The 17667-nt window shown below is 33.7% G+C and overlaps 1 protein-coding gene across 1 annotated transcript; it reads left to right on the forward strand.

Moving 5' to 3' along the window:
* The first annotated feature begins 3392 nt into the window (after positions 1-3392).
* Positions 3393-16205, forward strand: opn8b (opsin 8, group member b). Its single transcript, XM_051139257.1, has 4 exons — positions 3393-3746; positions 7073-7366; positions 11633-11958; positions 13993-16205. The coding sequence occupies exons 1-4, from the start codon at positions 3677-3679 to the stop codon at positions 14356-14358; spliced, it is 1056 nt and encodes a 351-aa protein (XP_050995214.1). The 5' UTR covers positions 3393-3676; the 3' UTR covers positions 14359-16205.
* The last annotated feature ends 1462 nt before the right edge of the window (positions 16206-17667 follow it).

Genomic DNA, 17667 nt, shown 5'->3' on the forward strand with positions numbered 1-17667 from the left:
TAACCATTGGCTTCCAAAGTGTTTTTTCCATACTATATTGCTAACTAAATGGATTTCAAGGGGCTTTTCCCTTTTCCTTACCTTTACAGACCTTATGCATCATAGATACAAACGTGCCGCCATCTTTACATTTTTGTCTTTGAACTTCCATTTTTACAGTAGCTCTGCAGTATCATGGTTGAGGAGTAATTAACTGGAGTAACTGAAGTCAGAACGCGTATTGCAAATCTTTTGTTCCATTTCGGAACCTTAGAATGTAGATCACTTTTGATTTAGATCAGGACTTCGGAGTGGGTTTGTGTTTATTTTATGTAGATGGGAACTTTGGAGCAGGTTCGCTAATTAAATGAATGATTTGCTCTCCGATGTCCCAATCTGAAATGTTGGTTCACAAATCTTTTGATTCAGAATGAACTTCGGAGTGCATCTCGCAAATCATTTGATTTTGATCGGAACTTCAGAGTGTGAATCATTTGATTTAGATTGGAAATTTGGAGTGGGTTCGTGAACCATTTGATTTAGATCTGAACTTCAGAATGCATTTCATGAATCTTTTGATTCAGATCAGAACCTCAGAGCATGGATTGCGAATTATTTGATTTAGATTGGAACTTCTTAGCGGCTTCACAAATCTTTTGATTCAGATCGTAACTCCAGATCGGAAATCACAATTCATTTAATTCAGTTTGGGACTTTAGAGTGGGTTTGCGTTCATTTTATGTGGACCAAAACTTTGTCACGAATTTGCGAAACATTTCATGAATTGAATGATTTGCGAGACATGCTCTGAAATCCTGATGGAAATGATGGTTCGCGAATCTTTTGATTCAGTTTGGAACTTAGGAGAGTGAATCGTATTTCGAATTTCAGCGCACGGATCGCAAATCTTTTGAATCAGATCGGAACTTCGGAGCGGGTTTGTGAATCATTTGATTTAAATCAGAACTTTGCATATAATGAATCATTTGATTCAGATCTGGACTTCAGAATGCGTTTTGTGAATTTTTGATTCAGATCGGAACCTCAGAGCATGGATTGCGAATCATTTGATTTAGATTGGAACTTCTAAATCTTTTGATTCAGATCGAAATTTCAGAGAGCAGATCATGAATCATTTCATTCAGATCAGGACTTCAAAGCGGGTTTGCAAATCATTTGATTTAGATCTGAACTTTGCGTATCATGAATCATTTGATTCAGATATGGACTTCAGAACGCGTTTCATGAATCTTTTGATTCAGATCGGAAACTCAGAGCGTGGATTGTGAATAATTTAATTTAGATCGTAATTTCCAAGCGGGTTCGTGATTCATTTGATTTAGATTGGAACTTTGCGTATCATGAATCATTTGATTAAGATCGGGACTTCTGAGCGCTTATCACAATTTTTTTCTGATTTCTTTTTTTTAAACAGTACAAAACATCAAACAATTAAGGCAGTACAATTATGAAAAAAAAAACAAAAAACAAAGAAAAAGAGCAATCCAAAGAAAACTTCTTTAAGCAGAATGAAGAGTCATTTACATTGAGATTGGATGAACCAATTCTGACCAAAATTTCTCTTTGTGGGTAAATTGCCAAAATAAGTGAATGACATCTTCACTTCATCTAACTCACTTTTCCATAAGATTTTTGTGAAATTAGAATTTACTCATTAGTCTGTTGTTTGACCTCTTCATATTTAAGGTGGGAACTATAATTTCCAAAGTCAGACAGAATTTAGACCCTACCAACATCCAGTGACTAGCCTACTAAATTGTCCCAAGCAATAATTTTGATCAAACAAATGTCTGTTGTCTTATGTCCCCACCAATACCAAACCTACACCCTTGCTTAAATGCACTCAATAAATGCATTTAGAATAATAAGACAATATAAGACTGACTAAAATGACAAATAGGCTGCAACATGTTCAAACTTATTTTCAAATAGTTTCTATTTTTAAGTTTTCCAAAGGCTTATAATTACTGTTTCCCTTTTTTCCTTAAAAGAAAAAATAAAGAACAGCCTACACATAAACAAATATATACTGCATACTTGTGTAACGCCACATGTAAGATGCTAAATCCATTTAATTAGTGAGCTACTGTTTCCACCAAGTTACAAATGAGTTCAGAGATTAGAGTTATAAATAATTCAAAGGTATTGACAACTCTAAATAAGCCATGCAAATGTGTTATTAGGAGTGAAAAACAAAAATAATCATATGCAAAGGAGGACTTTGAGGATGTAGTCCACAGCAATAGGACTGCATGTATGAACACAGAAAAGTTGAAACAGATCCTACAACAGGTAGAAAAAAGAAAAATCAGAAATGGAATTAATAGATAAGTTGACCCCAAAATGAAAATTTTCTGAAAATGTACTCACCTTCAGGCCATCCAAGATGTAAAGACGTTTGTTCCTTCATCAAAACAGATTTGGAGAAATTTAGCATAACATCACTTGCTCACCAGTGGATCCTCTGCAGTGAATGGGTGCCGTCAGAAGGAGATTCCAAACAGCTAACAAGTAATTCACATCACTCCAGTATAATAATAAACATCCTGTGAAATAAAAAGCAGTGCAGCTCTTATTCTGACGGCGCCCATTAACTGCAGAGCATTAATTGCTGAGCAAATGATGTAGTGCTAAATGTGAGATTACAGATGAAAAACACAGCTTTAATTGTGAACAGTGCCCAATTTCCTCAGAGCATTGTGCTGTTATTGCATAATTGTCTCCTTCCTGTTGTTAGCAAAAACCATATGTGCTGTTAAACCTCTCAGATGTCTCAATCTCACATCTTATTTGACATTTCCTGATGGATTTAAAAGTACCAAACACTTAAACGTTCATTCAGAGACATCAAAGACAGCAGAGCATAATCGTCTTAGTGCCATTTACTTCAGAACGGCTCCAGTTTTGGTTAATGCAGTGAAGTTAATTATTCATTTTTACTTAGGGATGAAAGTCCTAGTTTAATTCAAGTTAGGAAACTCTATTCTTGGAAAAAACTGTGACATCTGAAGCTTGCTGATTTGATTTGATTTCCTTAAAAGCAAAGAACAGTCAACTGCTTGTTTCCTTCAGTGTTTTCTGTTTCTGTAGTGTGTGTGTGTTTTGAGAGGTTTGCATGCAATTTACGGTTGTTGTACAGTGACAGTAATGCACTTGTAGGAGAGGTGACTTTGATTGCCCAAAACAAACAAATTAACAATGGTTATAGATATATCTCTTTATTTTTTTATAGTATTCTCTATATATTACTGGTTTATTATTTTAAGAAAAAAAAAAACATTGTAAGTACACCACAGAAATTAAAATATTCTATATATCTATCGCAGGACTGAAGTGTAGTCCAGTCATCATGAAGCCCCTCCTGTTGAGGATTTAAGTGAAGCGTACTCTTGTAGAGATGTTGTCAGACGCTGGATTAAGGGCGTCCAGCGCGCGCCAGTAACCTCTCATGGCGATTTCATCTGTTTCACTTGTTATTGTCAACGGCACAGCATCATCTTTTGGGTCTGTTATTTAAGTGTGGGCTTCATTTAATCGCGTCCATTAACTCTCTTGGACCTCAGATGTTTTTTGACACCTGACAGCTGTATGGATCCTCCATAGCTTCTTGTGCCGCGTTTCTTTTTGAGAATTAACATCCTTTCGTCCCGCTGAAGTGCACATCTCACTTGTCCACATGGATATTTATTCCTCTAAACTATCACCCGCTGTGGATTATGGAGTTGGTGCGTTCCTGCTGCTCATTGGTAAGTTGAGTTATTGGATTTCCAACTTTTTTTTTTTCTGGCGCACATTGGTGAATTTGTTTGTTTTCAAACGGATTATTGAAATGTTCCTAATTTACTTCTTACGTAAGTGACTCAAACAGGATTTGCTATTATGAAAACGTATCATTTTATAGAGAAGATAAACAATCGATGATTTGGACCACCGGATAAACTGGGGCTAGTTGTCTCATGAGACATATTTTATAACTATACATTTTTATACAAAGACTCAGCTACAGGGTTTGGCTCAAGCAATGGCTTTGTTGTCAAACACCCGAGGTAAATTTTTGTGAACTCTCCTCAGAAATATTATTTAACATTATCCGACCTATATACATTATTTTATACCAACAAAACATTGTTTTTGTGTTAAATCAGGCAGATATCCCTGGTGAAAAAAACAGCATATGCTGGTAGGTATGTTTTGATGCTGGAATGCTGGTTAGGTAGGTTTTGATGCTGGTTTAAGCTGGTCCTTTGCTGGTTTATGCTGGTTTAAGCTGGTTCTTTGCTGGTTTTTGCTGGTCATGTTGCTGGTCAAGGACCAGCATAAACCAGCAAAGGACCAGCTTAAACCAGCATCAAGACCTACCTAACCAGCATCCCAGCATCAAAACATACCTACCAGCATATGCTGTTGTTTTCACCAGGGATAGTGCTTGTAATAATTGCAGGTTACCACCCAGCCGTCACCGTTGAAACAACAGCTGACCTTATTTTAACCAAATTTCAACCTTGAAGGTAGATCATGTGCCGGCTGGGCACTTTTTGCAGAGTAAACCACCAAAATCATACTTTTTGGGTATAAAACTAAACAAAAAACAAACAAACAAACAAAAATCACACGTTCAATCAAAAGTCAACTATATCATGAAAGTGAATTTATAAGGCATTTCTTTATAAATTTCAATTTGAGTAATTGTATTTTAAGCAATGCAGTTTATTAAATTTAACAAAATATTGTCCACAACAATCACCTGATATTTTTGATGTCTTACCATCTATATTTTAATGGCAGTTTCCATTGAGACCACATTTTTGATTGATTGATTGATGATATTTTTTCTGGTCAATAATGGTTGTTTACTGGCTTTTTTGTGCTAAGACAACCAGATTGAAGTGTGTGTCCATGGAGAAATTGGAAAAAAAAATCTGCCGGAGTTAAAAAAAATGTGACAACTTGCCCCAGTCTCCTCTACTGTTGAACCAATAAATGTAGGCATCCTCTCGTTCTCCTCTATTCTTTGTCATCAGCATCATTCATTAATTTAAATCACTCATTTACTATTTATATAGAGAATTTAGACAGCTGTGTCATGGATTTTAAGGTACATTTAGGTATGTTAAGTCATAAAGAGACCAGGCAGGTAGACAGGAGAAAACAAGAGAAAATGATGACTGTCTGAGGATAGAACAATTATCCATGTCATTACTTCAATAATAAAGAGACTGGATCTCTATTATCTTTGCACAAGCATTTTTGACGTTCTCTTCTCAAAGATGAAGATGAAGATTAACCTCCTAGACCTGCAGGTGACTAGAGCAGATTATTTGTGCCAATCAAGTCTTTTTCTATATTTTATGAGTCCAATTTTCTATTAGAAAATCATGTTGTAAATGGTACCGTGAGACATGGAATATACACAGAAAGTCTCATCAAAGGCCTTTCACATTGATGTCACTTTTCATTTGGATGGTTTGAGTAAAGGTCTATGCAACTGGAGATGTTTAATCTCCTCAGTACATTCCGCTCCAAGCTGCAGGTGTTTGATAAACCCTTGATGCAGTTTGCAGAGGGAGCCTGCTGAGAACCTATTTAGAAGCTGGAGATAATGGATAAAGCTGATGGATTGTGATTTATACACACTTTACCCATAAGGCTCTGCTGAATGGAGGACCTCTATTTCCTATAGACTGCTTTTTTTCTTGCACAGCAAGGTGGTGTTCATTTTAGAGGAGCAGATATAGGTATTGCTGCATTTAGAGATAAATGCCTCTGATTTCTCCTATAGATGCTATAGACACACTTGTAATGCTTTCAAACGTATGACTACAGATGGCTTGTATTAAATGTAATCCACATATCCAGCAGCCAACCTGGATAAAGGATTTCACCAGTGCAGCACAGATGAAATCTGATAATGCTAGTAAAATGTAACATATAACAACTTAAAATTGTGTCTCTTTCATTTAATCATATTAGCTGATAACCTAAAACTTGCTTGGGACTTATTGGAAATTTCTCATGAGATTATGCAGGATGTGGGTTTTACATTTAAGTTAGATTCTAAGACAGTACTGTATAATGCAGTCATACATTTTATGTAGATATTTATTATTTTTATTTAAATAAGCATTAAAATACTACCAATAAAAATCTAATTTTTATTCCTGACTACATTTTAAAAAAAAAAGATTTACCAATTGTAAATTGTAATTTTTTTTATGTAGTCAGGAATAAAAATGAGATTTTATTAGATTACTGTAATGAGAATCACTGAGAACACAATGCAGATAAATAAATAAAATAAAAAATTTTAAATTAAGATTAAATTTCCATTAGGTTATTCATTTCTTTTAAACACAATTTAAATCATTTTCTTTCATTTTTGGTATGAAATATGTTTCTGACAGGTTACGTGACATTTACCCCATTAGGGCTTGTCATTATATCTTTAATTGCAGTGTTACACTAGTAACTCCAAGGTCATGGGTTCAATTCCCGAAAGCATGATGTGATTAAAATATATATGTCTTGAATGCAATACAGTTCATTCATATAAAGCATCTGCCAAATGCATACACTAAATGCAAGTCCCACAGCTATTATGCACTGCTAAATGAATGGTTATGAATGGACTAGTGTAAACTGGTGATAAAGCATCTCGACAGCTGTGTGTGAAACTGCACATGGCTGAAGGGCAAAACTGGAAGGTTATAGAGGAGGCAAGATGACGGGTAACTGAGATAAAAGTGAGGCAGAGACACAAAGTAAGGACGATCTGTAGATTAAGAGGAGACTAGAAATGCCAAGAACACTGGAAATGGACTAAAAAAAAATTAACCTTGAATGCAATGCATGTCACTTCAGATAAAATCATCTGCCAAATGCATAAGGTAAATGCAATGCATACTATGCATTAATGTAAACTTTAATAAGCACCTAATTAGCATATTAGATATGCTGAAGGATCATGTGATACTAAAGACTGGATTAATGCTGCTGAAAGAAACAACTTTTACCATCACAGGAATGTGCACCTAATTCTTTCTATGCATTTCTTCTTTTTGTCTGTCACATGTAGCAATTCTTTCCATTGTGGGGAATTTGATGGTTCTTGTGATGGCATACAAGCGGTCGACCCACATGAAGCCCCCTGAGCTTTTGAGTGTGAATCTCGCTGTGACAGATCTGGGAGCAGCCGTCACCATGTACCCGCTGGCCGTAGCCTCAGCGTGGAACCACCATTGGATAGGAGGAGACGTCACCTGTGTGTACTATGGACTGATGGGATTTTTCTTTGGAGCAGCTAGCATGATGACCCTGACAATTATGTCTATTGTTCGCTTTATCGTGTCTCTAACGCTCCAGTCACCCAGTGAGTTCCTCTGGGCTCTATCCTTGGACCTTTTTTTGTGTTCTGACTCCTGCATGGATTTCTAATGAGTGGTACAACCTTAGGGCTCCTGAGAGTTCAATTATCTTTTCTTACCATGTTGAGAATGACAATGATGTATGTACACTACCAGACAAAAGTGTTTGAACAGTAAGATTTGAAAAAAGAAGTCTCTTCTGCTCACCAAGCCTGCATTTATTTGATCCAAAGCACAGTCAAAATGGTAAAAATGTGAAATATTTTTACTATTTAAAATAACTGCTTTCTATTTGAATATATTTTAAAATGTATTTTATTTCTGTGATTTCAAAGCTGGATTTTTTAGCATCATTACTAGTCACATTAACCTTCAGAAATCATTCTAATATTCTTATTTGCTGCATTTATAAAACATTTATTATTATTATTATGTTGAAAACAGCCGAGTAGAATTTTTTCAGATTTCTCTAGTGAATAGAGAGTTCAGAAGTACAGCATTTATCTGGAATAGAAAACTTCTGTAACATTATAAATGTCTTATCATCACTTTTAATCTATTTAAAACATCTTTGGTAAATAAAAGCATTAATTTCTATCATTGCCAAAAAGGCTTTAAAAGGTATAGTGTATAATGTAAAGCTTTTTATTTCAGATAAATGCTAATTTTTGGATCTTTCCATTCATCAAACAATCCTGAAAAAATGTACTCAACTGTTTTAAATATTGATAATAATTAAAAATGTTTCTTGAACAGCAAATCAGCATATTAGAATGATTTCTGAAGGATCATGTGACACTGAAGACTGCAGTAATGATGCTGAAAATTTAGCTTTGATCAAAGGAATAAATTACATTTAAAAAAAATATTCAAATAGAAAGCAGTTATTTTAAATAGTAAAAATATTTCATAATATTACTGCTTTTGCTGTATTTTGGATCAAGAGACTTTAAAAAAACTTTTGTAAAAGTTTTGACTGGTAGTGTATCCAACTGAAGTTCAGTACAATTTAAGCTCAATCAAAAGCATTTGTGAGATTGTTATTTACAAAAAAATAAATTAATTAATTACAATTATTTTAATAGTATAGCCACAAAATGTAAACAATATGACTTCAAGCATCTTTGATAAAGAATATGATTGTGTTGTAAAAAAAAAAAAAAAAAAAAAAAAAAAAAAAACTTAAACTTAAAACAACTGAAAAAGGATGATTTTAACAGGTTTACACATCAAATAATATTTTTTTTTTTAATTAAGGTTTCTGCTTTAAAATCCTTAATTCACTTTAAAAGTGCCTACTTGTAATCAGATATGATAATCAATATTATGCCACAAATGCTGTTGATTGAGTTAAATTTGTACCCCAAACAGATAAGAAAATTCTTAAATTATTATCAGTCTTGAAAGTAAAAAGAAGGAAAGAGAACCATTGTAAACTGTTGAGAAAAGGTAGGCCTACACAAACTAAAACATTCTGCAAAAGAATGTTTTAATTTGGTACTTGCAGCATCACTTGTTATTTGAATGTTGACAGATTTACTTCCCTCCGCAGTTTCAACAATCCAGCAAAGAAAACAAATGAGATCACTATTATGCCACAGAAAAAGAGTTCATCACTAGTGAAATCTCACATCTGATATGCCCCAAAGAGGTTATATAAACAGCCAATCATTTATTCCAAAATAAAATAGCAAAGCAAGGCTTCGGTATCCATGAATGGTTTGACAATCAGAGTGATCCGGTTTCATCTCAGTAAGAGGTCATGTTCTTACTGAGAGCTGCTGGGGAGCTCTGTTGCAGCAGATAGTTGTCATTTAGTTGTCACACATGTTTGTGTTTATTTAGTGCCAGATGTCAGATTTGTCTTATTTGTGCGTCTATAATCTAGAAAAGCACACATTGCTCGGTTTTCTGCAGGGGAAAAGACCACCTACATTGTGCTGCAGAGGACGTTTCAGACTTTAACCGGGTTTTGAAATTATTCCATTAAAATGATCTAGGTTATACAATAAAATAAGGTCATACTGAATCATAGAAAACAGGATTTTCTTTGTTCTTTAAAAAAAAAAAAAAACAAAGAACTGTGATCAAATCGAAAATATATGCAAGATTAATAATTGTTAAATTGAAAAATAATTGTTAATTTATTGCAGCTCTAACTTTATTTTATACTTTTATAAATGCATTTTATACTTTTATTCATGTTTTTGATGATGCTTTTAAGCAAAAAATGATAATTATTGTTTAATTATTGTTCACTAGCTACAGAGGACGTTGGGGTTTGAAATTATTATATTACATTGCAATAAAATCTACAATAAAATTATGTACAGTATATATCATAAAATGAAATACAATAAAAATAAGAATTGGGAAATATTGTATAATAGAAAACAGGATTATTTATTTATTTATTTATTTAAAGACAATTCAGTGTGGGTCATCTGACCAAATGTAATCAGATCAAAAATATATGCATCACAAAAATGACTTAAATTATTAATTATTAATTAATTATTATTATTACAAAAATGAATGAAATTATTCATGGACTAACTTTTTTATAGTTTGGTAAAATATATACATTTGAATAAATTTACAAATATTACAAATAATTATTTACATTGTTTAACACTTTAGCCTCATCCAATCCATATGGGCTTAGTCATTTGCTCCTTTATTGGAGACAAACACAAAAATACTTCACTTCATGAGTATGACTATTTGAATATATTTTAAATGTATTTTATTTCTGTGATTTCAAAGCTGGATTTTTTAGCATCATTACTAGTCACATGAACCTTCAGAAATCATTCTAATATTCTTATTTGCTGCATTTATAAAACATTTATTATTATTATTATGTTGAAAACAGCCGAGTAGAATTTTTTCAGATTTCTCTGATGAATAGAAAGTTCAGAAGAACAGCATTTATCTGGAATAGAAAACTTCTGTAACATTATAAATGTCTTATCATCACTTTTAATCTATTTAAAACATCTTTGGTAAATAAAAGCATTAATTTCTATCATTTCTTTACCAAAAAGGTTTTAAAAGGTATAGTGTATAATGTAAAGCTTTTTATTTCAGATAAATGCTAATTTTTGGATCTTTCCATTCATCAAACAATCCTGAAAAAATGTACTCAACTGTTTTAAATATTGATAATAATCAAAAATGTTTCTTGAACAGCAAATCAGCATATTAGAATGATTTCTGAAGGATCATGTGACACTGAAGACTGCAGTAATGATGCTGAAAATTTAGCTTTGATCAAAGGAATAAATTACATTTAAAAAAAATATTCAAATAGAAAGCAGTTATTTTAAATAGTAAAAATATTTCATAATATTACTGCTTTTGCTGTATTTTGGATCAAATAAATAAATGCAGAAGAGACTTTAAAAAAACTTTTGTAAAAGTTTTGACTGGTAGTGTATCCAACTGAAGTTCAGTACAATTTAAGCTCAATCAAAAGCATTTGTGAGATTGTTATTTACAAAAAAATAAATTAATTAATTACAATTATTTTAATAGTATAGCCACAAAATGTAAACAATATGACTTCAAGCATCTTTGATAAAGAATATGATTGTGTTGTAAAAAAAAAACAAAAAAAACTTAAACTTAAAACAACTGAAAAAGGATGATTTTAACAGGTTTACACATCAAATAATATTTTTTTTTTTTTAATTTGAGCAAATTGCAAGTTCATTATGATTAGCGGCAGGCAACTGTGATTCAAATAGCAGCTCATAAATAAGAGAGAGTGTGAAAAATGGCCATACTTTGTGACCCAGGTCCACAAAACCAGTCAAAAGGGTCAATTTTTTGAAACTGAGATTCATACGGTTTATTAGGATAGGACAATGTTTGGCTGAGATACAACTGTTTAAAAATCAGAAATGTGAGGGTGCAAAAAAATCTAAATACTAAGAAAATCATCTTTAAAGTTGTCCAAATGAAGTTCATAGTGAGGCATGTTACTAATCAAAAATTACGTTTTGATATGTTTACGGTAGGAAATTTACAAAATATCTTCATGGAACATGATCTTTACTTAATATCGTAATGATTTTGGCATAAAAGAAAAATCGATCATTTTGACCCATACAATGTATTGTTGGCTATTGCTACAAATATACCTGTGCTACTTATGACTGGTTTTGTGGTCCAGGGTCACATATGTATGTATGGATGTATGTATTTAAAAACTGTCTTTGCATTCAGATTTCCTTTTCATACCTTTAACTCTCTGTTTCTGTCCATAGAAGAGAAAATCAGCAAAAGGAACGCAAAGATCCTTGTGGTGACCACATGGCTCTACGCACTGCTCTGGGCTCTTTTTCCTTTAATTGGCTGGGGAAAATATGGCCCGGAGCCCTTCGGCCTGTCCTGTACTCTGGCCTGGAGAGAGATTAAGGAACAGAGCCATTCTTTTGTCATCACCATCTTTATCATGAACCTCATCCTCCCAGCCGTCATCATCATCTCATGCTACTCTGCTATTGCGCTGAAACTATACATCACTTACAAGTCAATGGATGACAGCAACCACATACCCAACATGATAAAGATGCAGCGGCGACTCATGGTGGTGAGTATGTTTGATTTACTGTATGCTGCAGCTACACTTCTATTATGAAATAAGATTTGAACATTATGCACTCACCTGAACGTGATATGAAACCCAAAAGAATTAGAGACTTTAGCAGATGCTTTTATCCTCAATAACTCACACAAGATGTGTACTGCACAAAACCACAAGACAGATGCCAATGTGATTATCAGAGCAACTAGTTATGTTTCGGTCAGTGACCAGGCATCAATTTGACACTTCTTTAAATACTCTATATATTAAAAAATATGTTTACATATTAAATAAAAAAGACAACCATCCCTATGGAGCAACCCGGACTTAAAGAAATATAGTGCACTAAAAAAATCTAAATTCTGTCATTTTCTACTCACCTTAATGTTCCAAACCTATATGACTTTGTTTCTTCTGTGGAACACAGAAGATGCTTTGCAGGGTTTAGTGCAATTAAACTTGCTGCCTCAAGATGCATTTAATATCAAAAACAGCTGTTTCTATCTTTAAATATTCTATTCTTTAAATTCTGGAGAAAATCAGAACATTGAAAAAACAGTTTGCAAATTAAGAAGCAATTCTATTCCTTATACTTGAGAGAATCAAATCATCACGCGAATCTGGCACAAAGAATGGAAGTTTTCGGGAGAAATGGCCAATCACCTGAACAAATTATTTGGTCACATGATTTGCTGAGGCACATGAATTAGCTAGTTGCCAAAGCAATTTCTTACTTTCATTTAAAGTTTAAGTGCTAAAATAACGTTAACTAAATAAACTAAATTAATTAATTAATTAAAAACTATATATAGATATATTAAAGACAGATATATTAAACTAATCTAATAAAAATACACACAACAAAATATAAAAATAAAATCTAACTGACAATATTAAGAAAAACTATAATTGTATATTAATAATATGTGACCCTGTTCCACAAAACCAATCATAAGGGTCCATTTTTGTAAATTGAGATCTACACATAATCTGAAACAAAATAGGCTTTCCATTGATGTATGGTTTGTTAGGATAGGACGATATTTGATACAACTATTTGAAAATCTGAGGATGCAAAAAAATCAAAATATTGAGAAATCACCTTTAAAGTTGTCCAAATGAAGTTCTTAGCAATGCACATTACTAATCAAAAATTAAGTTTTGATATATTTACAGTAGGAAATTTACAAAATATCGCCATGGAACATGATCTTTACTTAATACCTTTTTGGCATAAAAGAAAAATCGATAATTTTGACCAATACAAAGTATTGCTACAAATATACCCGTGCTACTTATGACTGGTTTTGTGGTCCATGGTCACATATTAGTTCCAATATGAACACTGACTTAAAATGATCTGTTCCTCTCTCAAAATTGTTGTATGGCTTCAGAGACTAGTGAACCAGGACTACTTCATAGTGTGTTAAAAGGGAACTTGAAATACATTGTTTCATATACACGGCATATGAAAAAAGTCTTACGTGTAAGATATCTTATTTGTGTTCCACAGAAGAAAGAAAATAATAGATCTGGTTCAAGCCTGCAACCTTACAGTTACCAACGCTTACATCACATCCCACTCAAACTCTGATTCTTTCAGAATCCCAGCTGAACATTTTCATTTTATAACGCTGAAGGATACGTCTCCCTGTAGTATGAATTTGATTTTCATAACAGGTGAACATATCTCATTTAAAACCAAGCTCTAAACCAATGCAGTTTTCCAAAGCAACAATGATTTAAAACCTTTGAATGTTCTTATCTGTGAATGTTCTTCCCACATGAGACCATTTCAAAGCTGCTGTCGGCAGAAGCTTCACATTATATGAAGGTTGTGTAGAGACAGTGATGCATTCAGGATTCATATTTTGCATGGTGAATGTATTCACAGAGACTGCATGACACAAAATAGACCACATTGTTTATGATGATCAGTATGTTCAACTGAGATCTTCTCTAGCTTACGTGTATAGAACGTCAACCAAACATCATCAGCCCCCAAAGCAAATCTGAAAGTGTTATTCTTTGCTTTTACAGATCGCCGTGTTGATCAGCATTGGGTTTGTCGGCTGCTGGGCACCGTACGGCATCGTCAGCCTGTGGTCAATCTACCGGCCCAGTGACTCAATCCCTCCTGAGGTCAGCATGCTGCCTTGTTTGTTCGCCAAGTCGTCCACTGTATACAACCCGTTCATCTACTATATCTTTAGCAAGACCTTTAAACGAGAAGTCAACCAGTTGGGCCGCCTCTGCGGGAGATCCAACATCTGCCGCGCCTCTGATGCCAAAAACGGCGTGGAGAACACCATCTACCTGGTGTGCGACGCAAACAAGTCCAAACCTGGAGCAGAAGAACAAACAATAGAGAAGAGCAGGGAGAATGAGACTCAACTGAATCAGTAGGATCTGTGATTTGCACTCTTAAGAGTGAATTTGTACAGAACGCTGAATAGTGGAAACTTTTGAACTATTTTTGGAGTGGTCCATGGACTCTTGAATGAACTTTTGTGTCTTTTTTCATTCCACAAGCTGCAATACTACTTCATATCATCATATCGTATGGCATAGCGCATTGCTGTGTGACATCAGTGAAGCGTTTAGGTGTTATCTAACGGCTTTTGTGTTATCTAAGGGCATTTCGCTGACACATTCATTCTAATACACACAAATACAGGATCTTTTCAGTCAAATGGAAGAACCAAAAATGAAAATTGTCATAATTTACTCATCATGTCGTTCCAAACCTGTATGACTTTCTTTCTTCTGTGGAACACGAATAGAGATACTGTGCATCTGTTTAAGCTTATTCTTATTATGAGGTGCATGGTGATTTATACTGATTAAACTCAATAAATTAAGCAATATTTTAAGCATATTTCATAAATTAATTGCATTCTGAAGCATGATATAAAATAACTATTCTAATAATTTGATCTAATCAGTTGATTCCGGATCTATGCCTCATAGTCCCAATCTGAATAATGATTCGCAGACCATAATTTTAGATTCAATTCATGAGATGATTTGTGAACCCACTCAGAAATTGCGATCTAAATCAAATGATTTGCGATACACGGAATTCTGATCTAAATTAAATGATTTGCGAACCCGCATAAATCACAATCAATCAAATGATCTGCGATTCACACTTCAAAATTCAGATCTGAATCAAATGATTCGTGAACCCCCATAAGTCACAATCTGAATCAAATAATTCGCAGTCCACGCTCCAAAGTTCCAAGATGAATCAAAAGATTCAGATTCAGCTGTATAAGTCCCAATCTGAATCAAATTATTCTCAATCTGTGCTCAAAGTCCCGACCTGAATTAAATGATTCGTGTTTCGCAATCAGTGCTCGAAGTTCCGATCCCTGATAGCACACATACATCATGGAGATGTCTATTTGATGTCTGCCTTTACATCTCCAAGATGTACTTTTTTAGAGTTTTTGTTCATCTGCAATACGTCTACTGGACGTTTCCTATCAGATGTCAAATAGACAAACAGTAGATGCCTTTAAGATGTTTATGATTTAGAATGCATGTAAAACTCACATCTGAAAGACGTCTGTCAGATGTTTGTACATAGCAGATGCTTTCCAGATCAGGAGATCTTTAACACAGATCTTGCACATGTATGTGTGCTATCTGGTATATGAATCAAAAGATTCACAAACCTGCTCTGAAGTTCCAATTTAATTAAATGATTCCCGATACATGCTCCGAATCTCGATTTTTTGGAGTTCAGATCCAAATTAAATGATTCGTGAACCCGCTCTAAACCGCATAAGTCACAATCTGAATCAAATTATTTAGGATCTGCGCTCCTAAGTTCTGACCTGAATCAAAAGTTTTACGAACCCGCTCCGAACGTATGATCTTAATCAAATGATACATGATACACAAAGTTCCGATCTAAATCAAATGATTCACAATATGCACTTTTAAGTCTTACCTGAATCAAATGATTCATGATCCGCGCGATCCGATTGAAGCGCTTCGAAACAGTGAATCATTTTGTGACGCAATGGTTTGATTCCGAGTTCTGAAAAGCTCCGTTTCACACATCACATTTTAAAATCATTACAAGCTATGTTGAAAATCAAAAATGAATGGCTCATTTGATCTGGTGTTTACAAGTCAATCACTTAAACTAAATGAACAAACTCGAACAAACATTAAGTTTGTAGCTTAATTCACTATATTTTACATAGTTTGACCACTGCAGTTCATTTGGTGACAGTTCAATAGGAAATGAAGTGTATGTTGTAATAAATATTTGAGAAATTATTGTGTATCTGAGTGATTGTCAAAATAAAACAAGCAAATAGGAAATGAACACAAAACAGCATTTTAACATTGTTTGATCAAAATTATTGCTAGGAACCATTTAGTAGGATATTGGTTATTGGATACTGGTATTGGTATACTGCTGGATATTGGCAGAGACATATCCCTAGCTTCCCTACTAAATTCTATGTCCTTGATTACACATAATATCTAAGGCCTGTGTCAATCAACACACTAATGTGATATCATTCATAACTGCAAGATTCCTATTCATGAATTTGACTTTGGTCATTCATGCGCTCTGGATTTGCAATTACATTATTTCTGTCTCCATTTGAAGGGCACATGTGAGTCCAAATTAGTTTACAAAGTCAGGTTTAAACAACATTATGGTGAGTAAACGATGACAGAATTTTCACTTTCAGGTGAACTATTCCTTAACTTAATCCTATTCTTATAATGGCCCATATTTATTTTCATTGTGACTGCATCATCCTGATTTTGCCATGTTAAATGAAAACATTTTTCCTGTTTGATTGATTTTGGTAGCAAGTGAAAGTGTTTTGAAAGTTTTAAAAGCTGTCCAAACATACAGCACAATAAGACATCCTCAGGAAAGAGAAAAAAAAAAAAAAATCCAGCCAAAAGCATGTGGATGCTTTGATGAAGAATGCGGTGTTCTTTAGCTTCAATGACTCCACTGTGGCCATGACCAGGTCGTTTGGGACCGCAGTCATTCATCTCATCATTGGGAAAGAACACTTATTTTCCACCAATGCTGAGAGTGTTTGCACTGGTTCACCCTGCAGGCTCTCACTGTCTGTGAAGCACATGATATCCTGTTATGAAAAGACCTCCTTCTTGTTTAATACCCGGGGAGAAACATTAAAATACAGCTCTGCAAAAAAAGATAAATTATTAGTTTCTCTGGTTTTGCTATTTATAGGTGTGTATTTGAGTAAAACTAACATTTTTGTTTTATTCTGTAAGTGACTGACAACATTTCTCCCAAATTCCAAATAAACATAATTGTCATTTAGAGCATTTAATTGCAGAAACTGACAACTGGTCAACATAGCAAAAAAAAAAAAAAAATGCTTTCAGACGTCAAATAATGCAAACAAAACAAGTTTATATTCATTTTTAAACAACACTATACTAATGTTTTATCTCAGGAAGAGTTCAAAAATTAATATCTGGTAGAATACCCCTAATTTTCAATTGCAGCTTTCATGCTTTTTCACTGTAAAACACTAATAATAAGAAGAAATATTTATTGAGCAGCAAATCAGCATAATAGAATGATTTCTGAAGGATCATGTGACACTGAAGACTAGAGTAATGATGCTTAAAATTCAGCTTTACATCAAATGAATAAATTGAATTTTAAACTTTAAATTGTAATATTTCACAATATTATTA

The sequence above is a fragment of the Labeo rohita genome, chromosome 20 (assembly GCF_022985175.1).
Source record: "Labeo rohita strain BAU-BD-2019 chromosome 20, IGBB_LRoh.1.0, whole genome shotgun sequence".
NCBI lineage: Eukaryota > Metazoa > Chordata > Actinopteri > Cypriniformes > Cyprinidae > Labeo > Labeo rohita.

Excerpts from the sequence above, each read along its gene's own strand:
- opn8b (XM_051139257.1), top strand. The coding sequence starts at position 3,677 with ATGGATATTTATTCCTCTAAACTATCACCCGCTGTGGATTATGGAGTT. Across the intron at positions 7,367-11,632 it reads TCTAACGCTCCAGTCACCCA|AAGAGAAAATCAGCAAAAGG; the intron begins GTGAGTTCCTCT and ends TTCTGTCCATAG. Across the intron at positions 11,959-13,992 it reads TGCAGCGGCGACTCATGGTG|ATCGCCGTGTTGATCAGCAT; the intron begins GTGAGTATGTTT and ends TTGCTTTTACAG.